The 22,442-nt window shown below is 45.3% G+C and overlaps 1 protein-coding gene across 2 annotated transcripts in view; it reads right to left on the reverse strand.

Moving 5' to 3' along the window:
* LOC110505825 (spectrin beta chain, erythrocytic) overlaps positions 1-22,442 on the reverse strand; it is a 119,089-nt gene that overhangs the window by 68,861 nt on the left and 27,786 nt on the right. For both annotated transcript variants that reach the window (XM_036962964.1, XM_036962963.1), the window contains exons 3-4: positions 10,980-11,131; positions 8,172-8,345 (exon numbers count right to left, since the gene is read on the reverse strand). In XM_036962964.1, coding sequence (XP_036818859.1) covers positions 8,172-8,345; positions 10,980-11,131 — 326 coding nt within the window. The remainder of the gene's footprint in view (positions 1-8,171; positions 8,346-10,979; positions 11,132-22,442) is intronic.

Below are 22,442 nucleotides of genomic sequence, written 5' to 3' on the forward strand. Positions count from 1 at the left end.
TACAGGGGGTAACCGGTACAGAGTCAATGTGGAGGCTATATACAGGGGATAACCGGTACAGAGTCAATGTGGAGGTTATATACAGGGGATACCGGTACAGAGTCAACGTGGAGGCTATATACAGGGGGTAACCGGTACAGAGTCAATGTGGAGGCTATATACAGGGGATAACCGGTACAGAGTCAATGTGGAGGCTATATAAAGGGGGTAACCGGTACAGAGTCAATGTGGAGGCTATATACAGGGGATACCGGTACAGAGTCAATGTGGAGGCCATATACAGGGAGGTACCGGTACAGAGTCAATGTGGAGGCTATATACAGGGGATAACCGGTACAGAGTCAATGTGGAGGCTATATACAGGGGATAACCGGTACAGAGTCAATGTGGAGGCCATATACAGGGAGGTACCGATACAGAGTCAATGTGGAGGCTATATACAGGGGATACCGGTACAGAGTCAATGTGGAGGCCATATACAGGGAGGTACCGGTACAGAGTCAATGTGGAGGCTATATACAGGGGGTAACCGGTACAGAGTCAATGTGGAGGCCATATACAGGGGATAACAGTACAGAGTCAATGTGGAGGCCATATACAGGGAGGTACCGGTACAGAGTCAATGTGGAGGCTATATACAGGGGGTAACCGGTACAGAGTCAATGTGGAGGCTATATACAGGGGGTACCGGTACAGAGTCAATGTGGAGGCTATATACAGGGGGTAACCGGTACAGAGTCCATGTGGAGGCTATATACAGGGGGTAACCGGTACAGAGTCAATGTGGAGGCTATATACAGGGGGTAACCGGTACAGAGTCCATGTGGAGGCTATATACAGTGGGTACCGGTACAGAGTCAATGTGGAGGCTATATACAGGGGGTAACCGGTACAGAGTCAATGTGGAGGCTATATACAGGGGGTAACCGGTACAGAGTCAATGTGGAGGCTATATACAGGGGGTAACCGGTACAGAGTCAATGTGGAGGCTATATACAGGGGGTAACCGGTACAGAGTCAATGTGGAGGCTATATACAGGGGGTACCGGTACAGAGTCAATGTGGAGGCTATATACAGGGGGTAACCGGTACAGAGTCAATGTGGAGGCTATATACAGGGGGTAACCGGTACAGAGTCAATGTGGAGGCTATATACAGGGGGTAACCGGTACAGAGTCAATGTGGAGGCTATATACAGGGGGTACCGGTACAGAGTCAATGTGGAGGCTATATACAGGGGGTAACCGGTACAGAGTCAATGTGGAGGCTATATACAGGGGGTAACCGGTACAGAGTCAATGTGGAGGCTATATACAGGGGGTACCGGTACAGAGTCAATGTGGAGGCTATATACAGGGGGTACCAGTACAGAGTCAATGTGGAGGCTATATACAGGGGGTAACCGGTACAGAGTCAATGTGGAGGCTATATACAGGGGGTACCGGTACAGAGTCAATGTGGAGGCTATATAAAGGGGGTAACCGGTACAGAGTCAATGTGGAGGCTATATACAGGGGGTACCGGTACAGAGTCAATGTGGAGGCTATATACAGGGGGTAACCGGTACAGAGTCAATTTGGAGGCTATATACAGGGGGTAACCGGTACAGAGTCAATGTGGAGGCTATATACAGGGGGTACCGGTACAGAGTCAATGTGGAGGCTATATACAGGGGATAACCGGTACAGAGTCAATGTGGAGGCTATATACAGGGGGGTACCGGTACAGAGTCAATGTGGAGGCTATATACAGGGGGTACCGGTACAGAGTCAATGTGGAGGCTATATACAGGGGATAACCGGTACAGAGTCAATGTGGAGGCTATATACAGGGGGTACCGGTACAGAGTCAATGTGGAGGCTATATACAGGGGGTACCGGTACAGAGTCAATGTGGAGGCTATATACAGGGGATAACCGGTACAGAGTCAATGTGGAGGCTATATACAGGGGGTACCGGTACAGAGTCAATGTGGAGGCTATATACAGGGGGTAACCGGTACAGAGTCAATGTGGAGGCTATATACAGGGGGTAACCGGTACAGAGTCAATGTGGAGGCTATATACAGGGGGTACCGGTACAGAGTCAATGTGGAGGCTATATACAGGGGGTAACCTGTACAGAGTCAATGTGGAGGCTATATACAGGGGGTACTGGTACAGAGTCAATGTGGAGGCTATATACAGGGGGTACCGGTACAGAGTCAATGTGGAGACTATATACAGGGGGTAACCGGTACAGAGTCAATGTGGAGGCTATATACAGGGGGTAACCGGTACAGAGTCAATGTGGAGGCTATATACAGGGGGTACTGGTACAGAGTCAATGTGGAGGCTATATACAGGGGGTACCAGTACAGAGTCAATGTGGAGGCTATATACATGGGGTACCGGTACAGAGTCAATGTGGAGGCTATATACAGGGGGTAACCGGTACAGAGTCAATGTGGAGGCTATATACAGGGGGTAACCGGTACAGAGTCAATGTGGAGGCTATATACAGGGGATAACCGGTACAGAGTCAATGTGGAGGTTATATACAGGGGATACCGGTACAGAGTCAACGTGGAGGCTATATACAGGGGGTAACCGGTACAGAGTCAATGTGGAGGCTATATACAGGGGATAACCGGTACAGAGTCAATGTGGAGGCTATATAAAGGGGGTAACCGGTACAGAGTCAATGTGGAGGCTATATACAGGGGATACCGGTACAGAGTCAATGTGGAGGCCATATACAGGGAGGTACCGGTACAGAGTCAATGTGGAGGCTATATACAGGGGATAACCGGTACAGAGTCAATGTGGAGGCTATATACAGGGGATAACCGGTACAGAGTCAATGTGGAGGCCATATACAGGGAGGTACCGATACAGAGTCAATGTGGAGGCTATATACAGGGGATACCGGTACAGAGTCAATGTGGAGGCCATATACAGGGAGGTACCGGTACAGAGTCAATGTGGAGGCTATATACAGGGGGTAACCGGTACAGAGTCAATGTGGAGGCCATATACAGGGGATAACCGGTACAGAGTCAATGTGGAGGCTATATACAGGGGGTAACCGGTACAGAGTCAATGTGGAGGCTATATACAGGGGGTACCGGTACAGAGTCAATGTGGAGGCTATATACAGGGGATACCGGTACAGAGTCAATGTGGAGGCTATATACAGGGGGTAACCGGTACAGAGTCAATGTGGAGGCTATATACAGGGGGTAACCGGTACAGAGTCAATTTGGAGGCCATATACAGGGAGGTACCGGTACAGAGTCAATGTGGAGGCCATATACAGGGGATACCGGTACAGAGTCAATGTGGAGGCTATATACAGGGGGTAACCGGTACAGAGTCCATGTGGAGGCTATATACAGGGGGTAACCGGTACAGAGTCATTGTGGAGGCTATATACAGGGGTTAACCGGTACAGAGTCCATGTGGAGGCTATATACAGGGGGTAACCGGTACAGAGTCAATGTGGAGGCTATATACAGGGGGTAACCGGTACAGAGTCAATGTGGAGGCTATATACAGGGGGTACCGGTACAGAGTCAATGTGGAGGCTATATACAGGGGGTAACCGGTACAGAGTCCATGTGGAGGCTATATACAGGGGGTAACCGGTACAGAGTCAATGTGGAGGCTATATACAGGGGGTAACCGGTACAGAGTCCATGTGGAGGCTATATACAGGGGGTACCGGTACAGAGTCAATGTGGAGGCTATATACAGGGGGTAACCGGTACAGAGTCAATGTGGAGGCTATATACAGGGGGTAACCGGTACAGAGTCAATGTGGAGGCTATATACAGGGGGTAACCGGTACAGAGTCAATGTGGAGGCTATATACAGGGGGTAACCGGTACAGAGTCAATGTGGAGGCTATATACAGGGGGTAACCGGTACAGAGTCAATGTGGAGGCTATATACAGGGGGTAACCGGTACAGAGTCAATGTGGAGGCTATATACAGGGGGTACCGGTACAGAGTCAATGTGGAGGCTATATACAGGGGGTAACCGGTACAGAGTCAATGTGGAGGCTATATACAGGGGGTAACCGGTACAGAGTCAATGTGGAGGCTATATACAGGGGGTACCGGTACAGAGTCAATGTGGAGGCTATATACAGGGGGTTCCAGTACAGAGTCAATGTGGAGGCTATATACAGGGGGTAACCGGTACAGAGTCAATGTGGAGGCTATATACAGGGGGTACCGGTACAGAGTCAATGTGGAGGCTATATAAAGGGGGTAACCGGTACAGAGTCAATGTGGAGGCTATATACAGGGGGTACCGGTACAGAGTCAATGTGGAGGCTATATACAGGGGGTAACCGGTACAGAGTCAATTTGGAGGCTATATACAGGGGGTAACCGGTACAGAGTCAATGTGGAGGCTATATACAGGGGGTACCGGTACAGAGTCAATGTGGAGGCTATATACAGGGGATAACCGGTACAGAGTCAATGTGGAGGCTATATACAGGGGTTACCGGTACAGAGTCAATGTGGAGGCTATATACAGGGGGTACCGGTACAGAGTCAATGTGGAGGCTATATACAGGGGATAACCGGTACAGAGTCAATGTGGAGGCTATATACAGGGGGTACCGGTACAGAGTCAATGTGGAGGCTATATACAGGGGGTACCGGTACAGAGTCAATGTGGAGGCTATATACAGGGGATAACCGGTACAGAGTCAATGTGGAGGCTATATACAGGGGGTACCGGTACAGAGTCAATGTGGAGGCTATATACAGGGGGTAACCGGTACAGAGTCAATGTGGAGGCTATATACAGGGGGTAACCGGTACAGAGTCAATGTGGAGGCTATATACAGGGGGTACCGGTACAGAGTCAATGTGGAGGCTATATACAGGGGGTAACCGGTACAGAGTCAATGTGGAGGCTATATACAGGGGGTACTGGTACAGAGTCAATGTGGAGGCTATATACAGGGGGTACCGGTACAGAGTCAATGTGGAGACTATATACAGGGGGTAACCGGTACAGAGTCAATGTGGAGGCTATATACAGGGGGTAACCGGTACAGAGTCAATGTGGAGGCTATATACAGGGGGTACTGGTACAGAGTCAATGTGGAGGCTATATACAGGGGGTACCAGTACAGAGTCAATGTGGAGGCTATATACATGGGGTACCGGTACAGAGTCAATGTGGAGGCTATATACAGGGGGTAACCGGTACAGAGTCAATGTGGAGGCTATATACAGGGGGTAACCGGTACAGAGTCAATGTGGAGGCTATATACAGGGGGTACCGGTACAGAGTCAATGTGGAGGCTATATACAGGGGGTAACCGGTACAGAGTCAATGTGGAGGCTATATACAGGGGGTACCGGTACAGAGTCAATGTGGAGGCTATATACAGGGGGTAACCGGTACAGAGTCAATGTGGAGGCTATATACAGGGGGTAACCGGTACAGAGTCAATGTGGAGGCTATATACAGGGGGTAACCGGTACAGAGTCAATGTGGAGGCTATATACAGGGGGTAACCGGTACAGAGTCAATGTGGAGGCTATATACAGGGAGGTACCGGTACAGAGTCAATGTGGAGGCTATATACAGGGGGTAACCGGTACAGAGTCAATGTGGAGGCTATATACAGGGGGTACCGATACAGAGTCAATGTGGAGGCTATATACAGGGGGTAACCGGTACAGAGTCAATGTGGAGGCTATATACAGGGGGTAACCGGTACAGAGTCAATGTGGAGGCTATATACAGGGGGTAACCGGTACAGAGTCAATGTGGAGGCTATATACAGGGGGTAACCGGTACAGAGTCAATGTGGAGGCTATATACAGGGAGGTACCGGTACAGAGTCAATGTGCGGGGGCACCGGTTAGTCGAGGTAATTGAGGTAATATGGACATGTAGGTAGAGTTGTTAAAGTGACTATACATAGATAATAACAGAGAGTAGCAGCAGTAAAATAACAATAGCGAGGCTATATACAGGGGGTACCGGTACAGAGTCAATGTGCGGGGGCACCGGTTAGTCGAGGTAATTGAGGTAATATGGACATGTAGGTAGAGTTGTTAAAGTGACTATACATAGATAATAACAGAGAGTAGCAGCAGTGTAAAAGGGGGGGGGGGGGGGGGGGGGGGGGGGCAATGCAAATAGCCATTTGATTAGATGTTCAGGAGTCTTGTGGCTTGTGGCTTGGGGGTAGAAGCTGTTGAGAAGCCTCTTGGACCTAGACTTGGCGCCCTGGTACCACTTGCCATGCGGTAGCAGAGAGAACAGTCTATGACTAGGGTGGCTGGAGTCTTTGACAATTTTTAGGGCCTTCCTCTGACACCGCCTAGTAAAGAGGTCCTGGATGGCAGGAAGCTTGGCCCCAGTGATGTACTGGGCCGTTCGCACTACCCTCTGTATTACCTTGCAGTCGGAGGCTGAGCAGTTGCCATACCAGGCAGTGGTGCAACCAGTCAGGATGATCTCGATGCTGTAGCTGTAGAACCTTTTGAGGAACTGAGGACCATGTCAAATCTTTTCAGTCTCCAGAGATAGGTTTTGTCGTGCCGTCTTCACGACTATCTTGGTGTGCTTGGACCGTGTTAGTTTGTTTGTGATGTGGACACCAAGGAACTTGAAGCTCTCAACCTGCTCCACTACAGCCCCGTCGATGAGAATGGGGGCGTGCTTGGTCCTCCTTCTCCAGTAGTCCCCCTCAGGACACTGAAGATTTGACATGGGTCCTCAGATCCTCAAAAAGTTCTACAGCTGCACCATCACCACTTGGTATGGCAACTTCTCGGCATACGACCGCAAGGTGCTACAGAGGGTAGTGCATAGGGCCAAGCATATCACTGGGGCCAAGCGTTCTGCCATCCAGGACCTCTATAACAGGCGGTGTCAGAGGAAGGCCCTAAAAAAAGATTTTGTTACTTACTTAAAAAAAAGTAAGTAAGTAAGTAAGTAAGTATTTCACGGTAAGGTTGTGTTCACCTGTTGTGTTCCGCGTATTTGACATGTGTCACGCCCTGACCATAGAGAGCCCTTGGTTCTCTATGGTGTAGTAGGTTAGGGCGTGACTAGGGGGTGATCTAGTATATTTATTTCTATGTTGGTGTGCTTGGTATGGTTCCCAATTAAAGGCATCTGGTAATCGTTGCCTCTAATTGGGGATCATATTTAGGTAGCCTTTTTCCCACCTGTGTTTTGTGGGATATTGTTTTGAGTTAGTGCATATGGCACCTCCGATGTCACGGTTCGTTGTTTGTTTCTTTTTGTTTGGAAGTTTCGGGTAAATAAAGATGTGGAACTTTAATCACACTGCACCTTGGTCCGTCTCTCCACACAACCGTGACAACATGCAGTGTATAGTGTACATACTGTATATTTTAGAATAGGAGAATGTTTAGACATAAACTGTCTATTTCTTATTTTAGGCTGAAATATGAAGAGTATATTTTATTAGTAATGAGGGTAAAACAAGTTAAAATAAGGTTTTTTAAAAAAGAGGCTAATACTAGATCTAGTATCTAATTGAAACCTTGGTTAAATTGATAGAGCGGGGCATGTTAAATCTGTAAATGATCAAGGTTACCATCTTCCCACCAACTACCAACACACTGTCAGTAATTAAAACAGGGATTCTATCTGTGAGACGTACGGCTCCTCAGAGGCTAAATTTAGCACCACTTTGCTTCTCTTCTCCTCTGTTTGTTCTGACACTACGTAGGGATGCAGACAGAGGCTAGCTAGTCAACTCTTCCCTATTTTCTCCTCTCCTCCTTGATGGAGTGAATAATGCAGCAACTAGGCCATATTGTTTGAACTAGCAAAGCTAAAAATAACAGTACAATGTCAAATTAAAAATAAACACTGTATCAGCCCAGATAAAAGAATCAAACAGACATGGTGTTTTGTTTGGGATGTTTTAATTTTAACACCAGATAATGATGGCTGTTGGCTGAAACCAGACTGTATACAGCTCCAGGTAGAGGGGATTTATGTTGAATTCTAGTTCATTGTTCAACCAGTGTTGTCTTTAGTGATTAGATCACCTAAGCTGGTGATCCCAGATCAGTTTGGGACATAGAAGTTGGCTATAAAGCACAAACAGAATTGAGGTAATTTTGTAACCTGTGTTGTTTAAGTGGATAGTTAGAAGAAGAAGAATCCTAACTCACCTGGAATCTGAGAATTATGGTCCAGATGAGTCCCAGGATGAGGCGGTGGTTGCCGTCGACGATGTCGTGTGATCCCATATTCTCCAGGTGGACCCTCTGCTCCTTGAGGAACTGCAGGGCCTTGTCCACGTTCTCCAGACAGTGGATCCGCATACGGCCCTTAGTGGGCTTGGGCTGGAAGGAGGGAGAGAGGGAGAGAGAGGGAGATAATAGTAGTGTGTGGCTATTTACAGTGCCTTTGGAAATTATTCAGACCCCTTGACTATTTCCACATTTTGTTACGTTACAGACTTATTCTAAAATGGATTAAATAAAAGAATCCTTAGCAATCTACACACAATGCCCAATAATGAAAAAGCAAAAACAGGTTTTTAGACATTTTTGCAAATTAATAAAATATTAAAAACAGAAACACCTTATTTACATAAGTATGGAGACTTGAAATTGAGCTCAGGTAAATCCTGTTTCCATTGATCATCCTTGAGATGTTTCAACAACATGGTTGGAGTCCACCTGTGGTCATTTCAATTGATTGGATATGATTTGGATCGGCACACACCTGTCTATATAAGGTCCCACAGTTGGCAGTGCATGTCAGAGCAAAAACCAAGCCATGAGGTCAAAGATATTGTCCGTAGAGCTCCGAGACAAGATTGTGTCAAAGGCACAGATCTGGGGAAGGGTACCAAAAAATGTCTGCAGCATTGAAGGTCCCCAAGAACACAGTGGCCTCCATCATTCTGAAATGGAAGAAGTTTGGAAACACCAAGACTCTTCCTAGAGCTGGCTGCCTGGCCAAATCTGAGCAATCAGGGGAGAAAGGCCTTGGTCAGGGAGGTGACCAAGAACCTGATTGTCACTCTAACAGAGCTCTAGAGTTCCTCTGTTGGGATTGGATAACCTTCCAGAAGGACAACCATCTCTGCAGCACTCTACCAATCAAGCCAGATGGAAGCCACTCCTCAGTAAAAGGCACAAGACTCTCAGACCATGAGAAACAAGATTCTCTGATCTGATGAAACCAAGATTGAACTCTTTGGCCTGAATGTCAAGTGTCACGTCTGGAGGAAAACTGGCACCATCCCTATGGTGAAGCATGGTGGTGGCAGCATCATGCTGTGAGGATGTTTTTCAGCAGCAAGGACTGAGAGACTAGTCAGGATAGAGGCAAATATGAAAGGTGCAATGTACAGAGAGATCCTTGATAAAAACCTGCTCCAAAGCTCTCAGGACCTCAGACTGGGTGAATGTTCACCTTCAAACAGGACAACGACCCTCAGCACACATTCAAGACAACGCAGGAGTGGCTTCGGGACGAGTCTCTGAGTGGCCCAGCCAGAACCCGGACTTAACCCTGATCGAACATCTCTGGAGAGACCTAAATATACCTGTGCAGCAAAACTCCCCATCTAACCTGACAGAGCTTGAGAGGAGAAACTCCCCAAATACAGGTGTGCCAAGCTTGTAGCGTCATACCCAAGAAGACTTGAGGCTGTAATGTGGAAGAAGGTCAAGGGGTCTGAATACTTGATAAATGTGACTGGAGTACTTCCACACTGATCTGGATCATCAGACCATTGTCATAACATGGACAAAGAAAAGCTACAGAACACACATACAATACATCATAAATGCACACTGTTCACACACACACGCACACACACACACACACACACACACACACATCATAAATACACACTGTTCACACACACGCACACACACACACACACACATCATAAATACACACTGTTCAAACGCATACACACACACACACACACACACACACACACACACACACACATACACACACACATACACACACAAATACATAAAAATTAACACACACGTGTGAGTGCTTTTGGTGACAAGCTGAAGAAATTTGGCTTGTCACCAAAAGCACTCACAAACTTCTACAGATGCACAATCGAGAGCATCCTGTCGGGCTGTATCACCGCCTGGTACGGCAACTGCTCCACCCACAACCGTAAGGCTCTCCAGAGGGTAGTGAGGTCTGCACAACGCATCACCGGGGGCAAACTACCTGCCCTCCAGGACACCTACACCACCCGATGTCACAGGAAGGCATCAAGGACAACATCAAGGACAACAACCACCCGAGCCACTGCCTGTTCACCCGCTATCATCCAGAAGGCGAGGTCAGTACAGGTGCACCAAAGCAGGGACCGAGAGACTGAAAAACAGCTTCTATCTCAAGGCCATCAGACTGTTAAACAGCCACCACTAACATTGAGTGGCTGCTGCCAACACACTGACTCAACTCCAGCCACTTTAATAATGGAAATTGATGTAAAATATATCACTAGCCACTTTAAACAATGCTACTTAATATAATGTTTACATACCCTACATTACTCATCTCATATGTATATGTATATACTGTACTCTATATCATCTACTGCATCTTGCCTATGCCGCTCTGTACCATCACTCATTCATATATCTTTATGTACATATTCTTTATCCCTTTACACTTGTGTGTATAAGGTAGTAGTTTTGGAATTGTTAGCTAGATTACTCGTTGGTTATTACTGCATTGTCGGAACTAGAAGCACAAGCATTTCGCTACACTCGCATTAACATCTGCTAACCATGTGTATGTGACAAATACATTTGATTTGATTTGATTTTGACATACACACTGTTCACACCCACGCACACACACACACACACATATATACACACACACACACAAAGACTCTCTCACACACACACACACACACACACACACACACACACACACACACACACACACACACACACACACACTACACACATATACCCACGTACCAGTTTCTCTCCAGAGAGGAGCTCCAGTAGTTTGATGAGCATGCGTCCATCCCTGAGGTCCAGGTACAGGTCAGAGATACGACAGCTGACCCGGGACAGGATGGAGTTGACCCACTTAGTGAAGGTCTTCTTCTGGACCGCCTCACGCTCATCTAGAGGAGGAGAATACAGGGAACTAGCTCAGATATCACCAGATTACACAGTAATAACACAGCAATAACCTATTAGTTACTGCTTTACTTATTTGGGAATCATTCAAACAAGCACCACTAGGCACAACACTGTGGAGTGTATGATGTATGAAAATGTGTGTGTGTGTGTGCATGAGTGTGCAATTCATTTTTGAAGCTTGAGAATAGACATGAGAATCCACAAGGCCTTTGTAAGTAGTCTTTAAAGTATGATCCTAGTCTGAGCGTAAGAATGTCAGCAGCACTGTGACTTATGTATTACCAACCTGGATTCATGGGTAGACGTATCATAGTAAATACAAATCCAGGACACCGAAATTAGTATGATATGTTACGTTTGGTACTGTGTGTATTAATTTGTGGTAGCCCATCATCAATTTCGTATAATATGTTACGAATTGCAACTCATACAATATGTTGCGAATTTTAATAGGAGAACCCTTTGAAGAACCCTTTTGGTTCCACAGAGGGTTCTACATGGAACCCGAAAAGGTTCTACCTGGAACCAGAAAGGGTTCTCCTATGGGGATGGCCAAAGAACCCTTTTGGAACCCTTTTTTCTAAGAGCGTACGCCCACCCATCCACCCGACCAACCACCCTCCTTTCATTTTTGCCTTAATTAAGTAACCTTCTGTCTTATGTACTGTATGTAACCATGCCAAACGTAACATATCATCGTAATTTGAGTGTCCTGGATTTTCATTTACTATATTACGTCTAATCTATGAGACCAGCCTGGGCTGACTACTACCCACCTGGTGGCATTATGTCTCCCTACTGGTTAGCAGCAGGAGCTCACAGTCACACATTAAAGCCTCCAACACTGCCTACGTCCCAAATGGCACATTAGGGCTCTGGTCTAAAGAAGTGCACTACACAGGGAATAGGGTGCCATTTGGGACGAAGTCACTGACAGATGTGCCTCCTACTCAACAACCAATATCCATGTGCTTAAAGTAATTTCATTGTGCTGTATATGACTCAGTCAAGTGCAAATGTGTAAATGTGTGTGTGTGTGTATGGGTTTGTGCGTGAGTGCTTGTGTGTGTGTGCATGTGTGCGTGCGTGTGTGTGTGTGTGTGTGCGTGTGCGTGTGGCCTGCTTGCCTGCATGTGTTCCTTCCCCTAATGCTTGTACCATGTTTATCCCTGGTCCCAAATATAACAGTGCAAAATACTGCATCCTTAATGTCTTGTTCTATAAATGATTCAGGCCCTCAGGCTTACTAGAACAGGGAGAGGGAGAGAGAGAGCTAGAGAGAGAGAGGGAGAGAGAGAGCTAGAGAGAGAGAGAGAGAGAGAGAGAGAGCTAGAGAGAGAGAGAGAGAGAGAGCTAGAGAGAGAGAGACAGGAGAGAGACAGGAGAGATAGAGAGAGAGAGAGAGACAGGAAAGAGAGACAGAGAGAGAGACAGAGAGAGACAGAGAGAGACAGAGAGAGACAGAGAGACACAGAGAGACACAGAGAGACACAGAGAGAGAGAGACAGAGAGAGAGAAACACAGAGAGATAGAGAGACAGGAGAGAGAGAGAGACTAGAGAGAGAGAGACAGGAGAGAGAGAGAGAGAGACAGGAGAGAGAGAGAGAGACAGGAGAGAGAGAGGGAGAGAGGAGAGAGAGAGAGACAGAGAGAGAGAGAGAGAGAGAGAGAGAGAGAGAGAGAGAGAGAGAGCAAATACATGATCAAATACAGATCTTAGAATCAACTATTAAAGACTTCCAGAACCCACTGGATTCTCCAATTACATTGAATGAGTTACAGGACAAAATAAAAACCCTCCAACCCAAAAGGCCTGTGGTGTTGATGGTATCCTCAATGAAATGATCAAACATACAGACAACAAATTCCAATTGGCTATACTAAAACTCTTTAACATCATCCTTAGCTCTGGCATCTTCCCCAATATTTGGAACCAAGGACTGATCACCCCAATCCACAAAAGTGGAGACAAATTTGACCCCAATAACTACTGTGGAAAATGCGTCAACAGAAACCTTGGGAAAATCCTCTGCATTATCATTAACAGCAGACTCGTACATTTCCTCAATGAAAACAATGTACTGAGCAAATGTCAAATTGGCTTTTTACCAAATTACCGTACAACAGACCATGTATTCACCCTGCACACCCTAATTGACAACCAAACAAACCAAAAAAAAGGCAGAAAAGTCTTTTCATGCTTTGTTGATTTCAAAAAAGCCTTCGACTCAATTTGGCATGAGGGTCTACCATACAAATTGATGGAAAGTGGTGTTGGGGGTAAAACATACAACATTATAAAATCCATGTACACAAACAACAAGTGTGCGGTTAAAATTGGCAAAAAACACACATTTCTTCACACAAGGTCGTGGGGTGAGACAGGGATGCAGCTTAAGCCCCACCCTCTTCAACATATATATTAACGAATTGGCGCGGGCACTAGAAAAGTCTGCAGCACCCGGCCTCACCCTACTAGAATCAGAATCCGAAGTCAAATGTCTGCTATTTGCTGATGATCTGGTGCTTCTGTCACCAACCAAGGAGGGCCTACAGCAGCACCTAGACCTTATGCACAGATTCTGTCAGACCTGGGCCCTGACAGTAAATCTCAGTAAGACCAAAATAATGGTGTTCCAAAAAAGGTCCAGTCACCAGGACCACAAATACAAATTCCATATAGACACTGTTGCCCTAGAGCACACAAAAAACGATACATACCTTGGCCTAAACATCAGCACCACAGGTAACTTCCACAAAGCTGTGAACGATCTGAGAGACAAGGCAAGAAGGGCATTCTATGCCATCAAAAGGAACATAAATTTCAACATACCAATTAGGATTTGGCTAAAAAAATACTTGAATCAGTCATAGAGCCCATTGCCCTCTATGGTTGTGAGGTCTGGGGTCCGCTCACCAACCAAGACTTCACAAAATGGGACAAACACCAAATTGAGACTGCACGCAGAATTCTGCAAAAATATCCTCTGTGTATAACGTAGAACACCAAATAATGCATGCAGAGCAGAATTAGGCCGATACCCACTAATTATCAAAATCCAGAAAAGAGCCGTTAAATTCTATAACCACCTAAAAGGAAGCGATTCCCAAACCTTCCATAACAAAGCCATCACCTACAGAGAGATGAACCTGGAGAAGAGTCCCCTAAGCAAGCTGGTCCTGGGGCTCTGTTCACAAACACAAACACACCCTACAGAGCCCCAGGACATCAGCACAATTAGACCCAACCAAATCATGAGAAAACAAAAAGATAATTACTTGACACATTGGAAAGAATTTACAAAAAAACAGAGCAAACTAGAATGCTATTTGTCCCTACACAGAGAGTACACAGTGGCAGAATGCCTGACCACTGTGACTGACCCAAAATTAAGGAAAGATTTGACTATGTACAGACTCAGTGAGCATAGCCTTGCTATTGAGAAAGGCCGCCGTAGGCAGACACAGTGTGCCATCACAGCAGCAAGATGTGTGACCTGTTGCCACGAGAAAAGGGCAACCAGTGAAGAACAAACACCATTGTAAATACAACCCATATTTATGCTAATATATTTTCCCTTGTATACCTTAACCATATGTACATTGTTAAAACACTGAATATATATAATATGACATTTGTAATGTCTTTATTGTTTTGAAACTTCTGTATGTGTAATGTTTACTGTTAATTGTTATTGTTTATATATTCACTTTATATATTATCTACCTCACTTGCTTTGGCAATGTTAACACATGTTTCCCATGCCAATAAAGCCCTTGAATTGAATTGAATTGACAGAGAGAGAGAGAGAGAGACAGAGAGAGACAGAGAGAGAGAGAGAGAGAGAGAGAGAGAGAGGAGAGAGAGAGAGGAGAGAGAGGAGAGGAGAGAGACAGAGAGAGAGAAAGATAGAGCGAGACACAGAGAGAGAGAGATAGAGAGAGAGACACAGAGATAGACAGAGACAGAGAGGAGAGAGACAGAGAGAGAGAGAGAGAGAGAGAGATAGAGAGAGAGACACAGAGATAGACAGAGACAGAGACAGAGACAGAGACAGAGACACAGAGATAGACAGAGACAGAGAGAGAGAGAGAGAGAGAGAGAGAGAGAGAGAGAGAGAGAGAGAGAGACAGAGATAGACAGAGACAGAGACAGAGGAGAGAGGCAGAGAGAGAGAGAGAGATAGAGAGAGAGAGACAGAGACAGAGAGACAGAGATAGACAGAGAGAGAGAGAGAGAGAGACAGAGAGAGAGAGAGAGAGAGAGCGAGAGAGAGAGAGAGAGAGAGAGAGAGAGAGAGAGAGAGAGAGAGAGAGAGATAACCCGGAGAAGAAGGGAGGAAGAAGGAGAACATGCAACTAAAGGAGAGGGCAAGGTGAATGACATAAAAAGGGGTAGCCTGTATCATTGCTCTCTTATCTATTTTATGCATTGTGAAAATGTAACACATCTGTCATCTATGGCCATGTTATACAGTCCTGTACTCCATAAGAGACTAGGCAGTATCGTTAAATGAGTCATGTCCCATTCTGTCTCCTCACTGGTAAATAACAAAGAGCTACACTGCCTACTGCACAACATCCATGTGGAACCTCCCCAAAATCATTTAAAAAGTAATGACAGTTAAAACATGCAAAACAAAGGCACCACCTGCGTCCCAAATAGCACCCTATTCCCTACATAGTGCACTACTTCAGACCAGAGCCCTATGACACCCTATTCCCTACGTAGTGCACTACTTCAAACCAGAGCCCTATGACACCCTATTCCCTACATAGTGCACTACTTCAGACCAGAGCCCTATGACACCCTATTCCCTACGTAGTGCACTAATTTTGACCCGTAGGGATCCTTAGGGATATGTGGCATCGTCCTCCCAGCCAGACCAAGGCTGTCTCAATACAACAACAAGGCTGAATAATACTCTGGTGTGTTTGAGTGTACACACTCTCCAGGCTGGCATCGTCCTCCCAGCCAGACCAAGGCTGTCTCAGTACAACAACAAGGCTGAATAATACTCTGGTGTGTTTGAGTGTACACACTCTCCAGGCTGGCATCGTCCTCCGAGCCAGACCAAGGCTGTCTCAGTACAACAACAAGGCTGACATGTGTTTGACATGCTGCTACTCCTCCCTGGTCTCCAGACCCGTCCGTCCGTCCACTCTCTGACTCCAGTGAGCCACAAGCCACATGATTATGCTGATAGATTTTCTCTTTACTCAGCCAGAGAGTCAGAGAGAGCCAGAGTGCCAGAGAAAGTCAGAGAGAGCCAGAGAGAGCCAGAAAGAGCCAGAGAGGTTGTTGTCCTTGATGATCTTTATGGCCTTCCTCTGACATCAGGTGGTGTAGGTGTCCTGGAAAAGGGTTCTTCAAAGGGTTCTCCTATGAAAATTCGCAACATATTGTATGAGAGAGTCAGAGAGAGCCAGAGAGCCAGAGAGAGCCAGAGAGCCAGAGAGCCAGAGAGAGCCAGAATTTCAGAGAGAGCCAGAGAGCCAGAGAGCCAGAGAGCCAGAGAGCCAGAGAGAGCCAGAGTTTCAGAGAGAGCCAGAGAGAGCCAGAGAGCCAGAGAGCCAGAGAGAGCCAGAGTTTCAGAGAGAGCCAGAGAGAGCCAGAGAGAGCCAGAGAGCCAGAGAGAGCCAGAGAGAGCCAGAGAGCCAGAGAGAGCCAGAGAGAGCCAGAGAGAGCCAGAGAGAGCCAGAGAGAGACAGAGAGAGCAAGAGAGCCAGAGAGAGCCAGAGTTTCAGAGAGAGCCAGAGAGCCAGAGAGAGCCAGAGCCAGGCGGTTTTCCCACAGCCCTGTCTGGCAGTCCCACTGAGCACCAGCTGCCCATGCTTCTAGCCTGCGTCATAGTGGCATGGTCCTTGGGGGCAGGCAGGACTGGTTGTGTAACCTACAGGTATAGTTTTGGCAGCCAGAACCAAATCTACCGTGTGCACTTATGTAACAGTTTGTCTGTCACCAGAGACTATAGCAGCCTCTGCACCGTGGCTAAACACAAGACCTTAACACAGAGAATACAACACAACAACACACAGATAATACAACACACAGAGAATACAACACAACACACAGAGAATACAACACAACACACAGAGAATATAACACAACAACACACAGAGAATACAACACACAGAGAATACAACACAACAACACACAGAGAATACAACAAAACAACACACAGAGAATAACACAACAAAACATAGAGAATACAACACAACAACACACAGAGAATACAACACAACAACACACAGAGAATACAACAAAACAACACACAGAGAATATAGCAAAACAACACACAGAGAATATAGCAAAACAACACACAGAGAATATAGCAAAACAACACACAGAAAATACAACACAACAACACACCGAGAATACAACAAAACAACACACAGAGAATATAGCAAAACAACACAGAGAAAATACAACACAACAACACACCGAGAATACAACAAAACAACACACAGAGAATACAACAAAACAACACACAGAGAATATAGAAAAACAACACAGAAAATACAACACAACAACACAGAGAGAATACAAAACACACAGAGAATATAGCAAAACAAAACACAGAGAAGACAACAAAACAACACACAGAGAATACAACACAACAACACACAGAGAATACAACAAAACAACACACAGAGAATATAGCAAAACAACACACAGAGAATATAGCAAAACAACACACAGAGAATATAGCAAAACAACACACAGAAAATACAACACAACAACACACCGAGAATACAACAAAACAACACACAGAGAATATAGCAAAACAACACAGAAAATACAACACAACAACACAGAGAGAATACAAAACACACGGAGAATATAGCAAAACAACACACAGAGAATACAACAAAACAACACACAGAGAATACAACACAACAACACACAGAGAATATAGCAAAACAACACACAGAAAATACAACACAACAACACACCGAGAATACAACAAAACAACACACAGAGAATACAACAAAACAGCACACAGAGAATATAGCAAAACAACACAGAAAATACAACACAACAACACAGAGAGAATACAAAACACACGGAGAATATAGCAAAACAACACACAGAGAATACAACAAAACAACACACAGAGAATACAGCAAAACAACACGGAAAATACAACACAACAACACACAGAGAATATAGCAAAACAACACACAGAGAATATAGCAAAACAACACACAGAAAATACAACAAAACAACACACAGAGAATATAGCAAAACAACACACAGAAAATACAACAAAACAACACACAGAGAATATAGCAAAACAACACACAGAAAATACAACACAACAACACACAGAGAATATAGCAAAACAACACACAGAGAATATAGCAAAACAACACACAGATAATACAACAAAACAACACACAGAGAATACAGCAAAACAACACACAGAAAATACAACACAACAACAGAGAATATAGCAAAACAAGACACAGAAAGCACAACCCAACACAACTACAACACAACACACAGAAAGCACAACCCAACACAACTACAACACAAAAACACACAGAGAGCACAACCCAACACAACTACAACACAACACACAGAAAGCACAACCCAACACAACTACAACACAAAAACACACAGAGAGCACAACCCAACACAACTACAACACAACACACAGAAAGCACAACCCAACACAACTACAACACAAAAACACACAGAGAGCACAACCCAACACAACTATAACCCAACACAACTAAAACCCAACACAACTCAACACAACATGCCATCTAACAGACAGAGGTCACAACTCAACACAATACAACCCAACCCATCCCAATACAACCCAACACAACTACAACCCAACACAACTACAACCCATTACAACTACAACCCAACACAACTACAACCCAACACAACTACAGCACAACTACAACCCAACACAACTACAACCCAACTATAACCCAACACAACTACAACCCAACACAACTACAGCACAGCACAACACAACTACAACCCATTACAACTACAACCGAGCTCAACTCAGCTTAACTCAACACAACATGACATCTAACAGACAGAGGGCACAACTCAACCCAACCCAATACAACATGACATCTAACCGACAGAGGGCACAACCCAACCCAACCCAACCCAATACAACCCAACACAACAATGACATCTAACAGACAGAGGGCAAAACTCAACCCAATACAACCCAACATGACATCTAACAGACAGAGGGCACAACTCAACCCAACCCAACCCAACTACAACCCATTACAACTACAACCCAGCTCAACTCAGCTTAACTCAACACAACATCTAACAGACAGAGGGCACAACTCAACCCAAATACAACCCAACACAACATGACATCTAACAGACAGAAGGCACAACACAACAAAGGATCTACAGAAGTCAGGACAGAGACATTAACATAGAGATTCTGGGAACATCAGTAGGTGGGGGGAAATTAACTATATTCTGGTAATCCGATCAACTGAACATATGCGGTGGTACTTGTGAATATGATGTCAGTTCGGTTGTCATCTGAGACCTTCTCATCAATGATAAGATGACATAAACTCTACAGTGGAAAGTCTGCACATTGTAGTTATCGGAGTCACATTAAATTGTTCAATTTAAATGTTTGAATATAAAATTATTGGTGAAGAGATGAAATGTAATTTTAGCTTCCAAATGAGAGATTTGGGGTTTTCATAAGGTTAGGGCTCTGCTCAATCAGTGGCCCGCCCCTGTGAAGAGACGTGGGTTCTAAAACTTTTCAAACATACCCTTCTCGCTCCACTATATAAAGCCTTGACGAAAATGTAACTATGTGTTCCAAGTACGTGAAGTCTGCAGCCTCTGCGTTAAAAGGACTAACATGTCAACTACAGAACTAAGCCAACCTCAGCGTGAGCTTTGGCTGCGAATGGTATGAACTTTGAAATCTTATTCACTACAGAAGTGATACCTCCTAGCCGTTGAGTTAGCCACAGCAGCTGCAAACGTGGGCTAGGAAAGAACAGACAGAGTATCCCGTCTACCACACAACGACGTTACTACAACATATCCAATTGACAACCAGAGACATTCTTCAAAGGACAAAGGACTTGGTTTGGCAACACGGCCTTCCATCTACCACCAACCTATCGAAGCACAGCTCAGAGTAAATATTTATTGCATTTTCCTTTTCCAAATGGCCGGTAATTTAGAATGCATCAGATACTCTATTTATGATAGCACAGCTTCTCCCTGTGTCCCTCGGTCTTCCCTCTCTTTCACTCAAACCCAGACCCTTTTCCTTTGTGTAACAAGCTGTCATATTTGTTCCGTCCGCTAGGGATGTTTTCCTTTATGACGTAATTTGTAATCAAGGTATGATTTATTCTTTGTATATGTAATTCTGTGTGATTAGTTAGGTATTTAGTAAATAAATAAACCCAATTTTGTATTGCTGATTCAACTTGTTAGCCAGGGTTCATGAAGATAACCAAGAATTTACAACTTTCAGATGAGACTGAATTAAGGTGATGGTTAATATTGACTTTTATTGATGTAAAATATTACTAAGTCTTTAAGAGTTTATTCGGAAGATAACAGCTCTATAAATATTATTTTGTGGTGCCCCGACTCTCCAGTTAATTACATTTACATGATTAGCTCAATCAGGTAATATTAATTACGGAGAAAGGATTTTCTAGAATAGCATGTCATATCACTTAATCCGGCATAGCCAAAGACACGACACTGGCTAACCCTGGCTAACCGTGGCTAACCCTGGCTAACCGTGGCTATTCCTGGCTAGTCACATATATACTACTCCCCACCAGAGATCGGTTGTGGGAGATTGAACATTCCCACGTCGTCCACCCTTCCTGCTGTCTCCCCCTCTGTTTACCCCAAAAACCTTTATACAACCTTCTATAACCAAAATACAACCTGGCAACCTGACCAGTTTAGATCATGGGAAGAGTGCGGCAGGAGTCTGGGTCTGGTTCGGAGCATGGTTGATGAGAGGACAGACTGACAGAGACACACCAGGGCAGCAGATGCACCCAGCACAGCTAAGCAACACCTACCCAGGCAGTGCGGGAAACTTTTTAGAATGACATTATTTCAACTCTACACAGGAGCTTGCTGCAGGAGTTTGGCATGGGAGCAGGGTGAGATGACAGAGACAAAGTAGAGGTAAATAAGCAATGTATTGCAGAAAGGTACAATTTATGATACATTGGTACTGTAACAGACACCCAAAGACACAGAACAAAGACAGAATGGCATACTGTTAGCAGAGCACAGAATAACACAGCGATAACACAGAGCTAACATAGAATAACACAGAGATAACACAGAATAACACATATATATAATGGAGATAACATGGAGATAACACAGAGATAACACAGAAAGACATAATACTGACAAGATGAATGATGGAATAACAAAGACATAGGTTAACAAATCTTAAATTAATATGAAGCAGTAGAGATGATAAAGAGATAAACAGAAACAGAGAGAGGAGAGAGAGAGAGCGAGAGAGAGAGAGACATTTAAATTGAATTGAGAGAGAGACAGCAGACAGTGCCTGATTACATCATGGGTTTCAGAATCCACTGAATCATTGGACAGTAGAGGCTGGCTTCCTTTCTTATTACTCCTGTCCTCCTCTCCTCCTGTCCTCATGTCCTCCTCTCCTCCTGTCCTCCTGTCCTATTGTCCTCCTGTCCTCCTCTCCTCCTGTCCTCCTGTCCTCATATCCTCATGTCCTATTGTCCTCATATCCTCATATCCTCCTGTCCTCATATCCTCCTTTCCTCATGTCCTCATGTCCTCCTGTCCTCATGTCCTCCTCTCCTCATGTCCTCCTCTCCTCCTGTCCTCATGTCCTCCTTTCCCCCTGTCCTCCTCTCCTCCTGTCCTCCTTTCCTCCTTTCCTCCTGTCCTCCTCTCCTCCTGTCCTTCTTTCCTCCTGTCCCCCTCTCCTCATGTCCTCCTTTCCTCCTGTCCTCCTCTCCTCATGTCCTCCTTTCCTCCTCTCCTCATGTCCTCCTTTCCTCCTGTCCTCCTCTCCTCATGTCCTCCTTTCCTCCTCTCCTCATGTCCTCCTTTCCTCATGTCCTCCTCTCCTTATGTCCTCCTGTCCTCCTCTCTTCCTGTCCTCCTCTCCTCCTGTCCTCATGGCCTCCTGTCCTCATGGCCTCCTCTCCTCCTGTCCTCTTGTCCTCATGTCCTCCTTTCCTCCTGTCCTCCTCTCCTCATGTCCTCCTGTCCTCCTCTCCTCATGTCCTCCTTTCCTCCTG

The sequence above is a fragment of the Oncorhynchus mykiss genome, chromosome 25 (genome assembly GCF_013265735.2).
Source record: "Oncorhynchus mykiss isolate Arlee chromosome 25, USDA_OmykA_1.1, whole genome shotgun sequence".
NCBI lineage: Eukaryota > Metazoa > Chordata > Actinopteri > Salmoniformes > Salmonidae > Oncorhynchus > Oncorhynchus mykiss.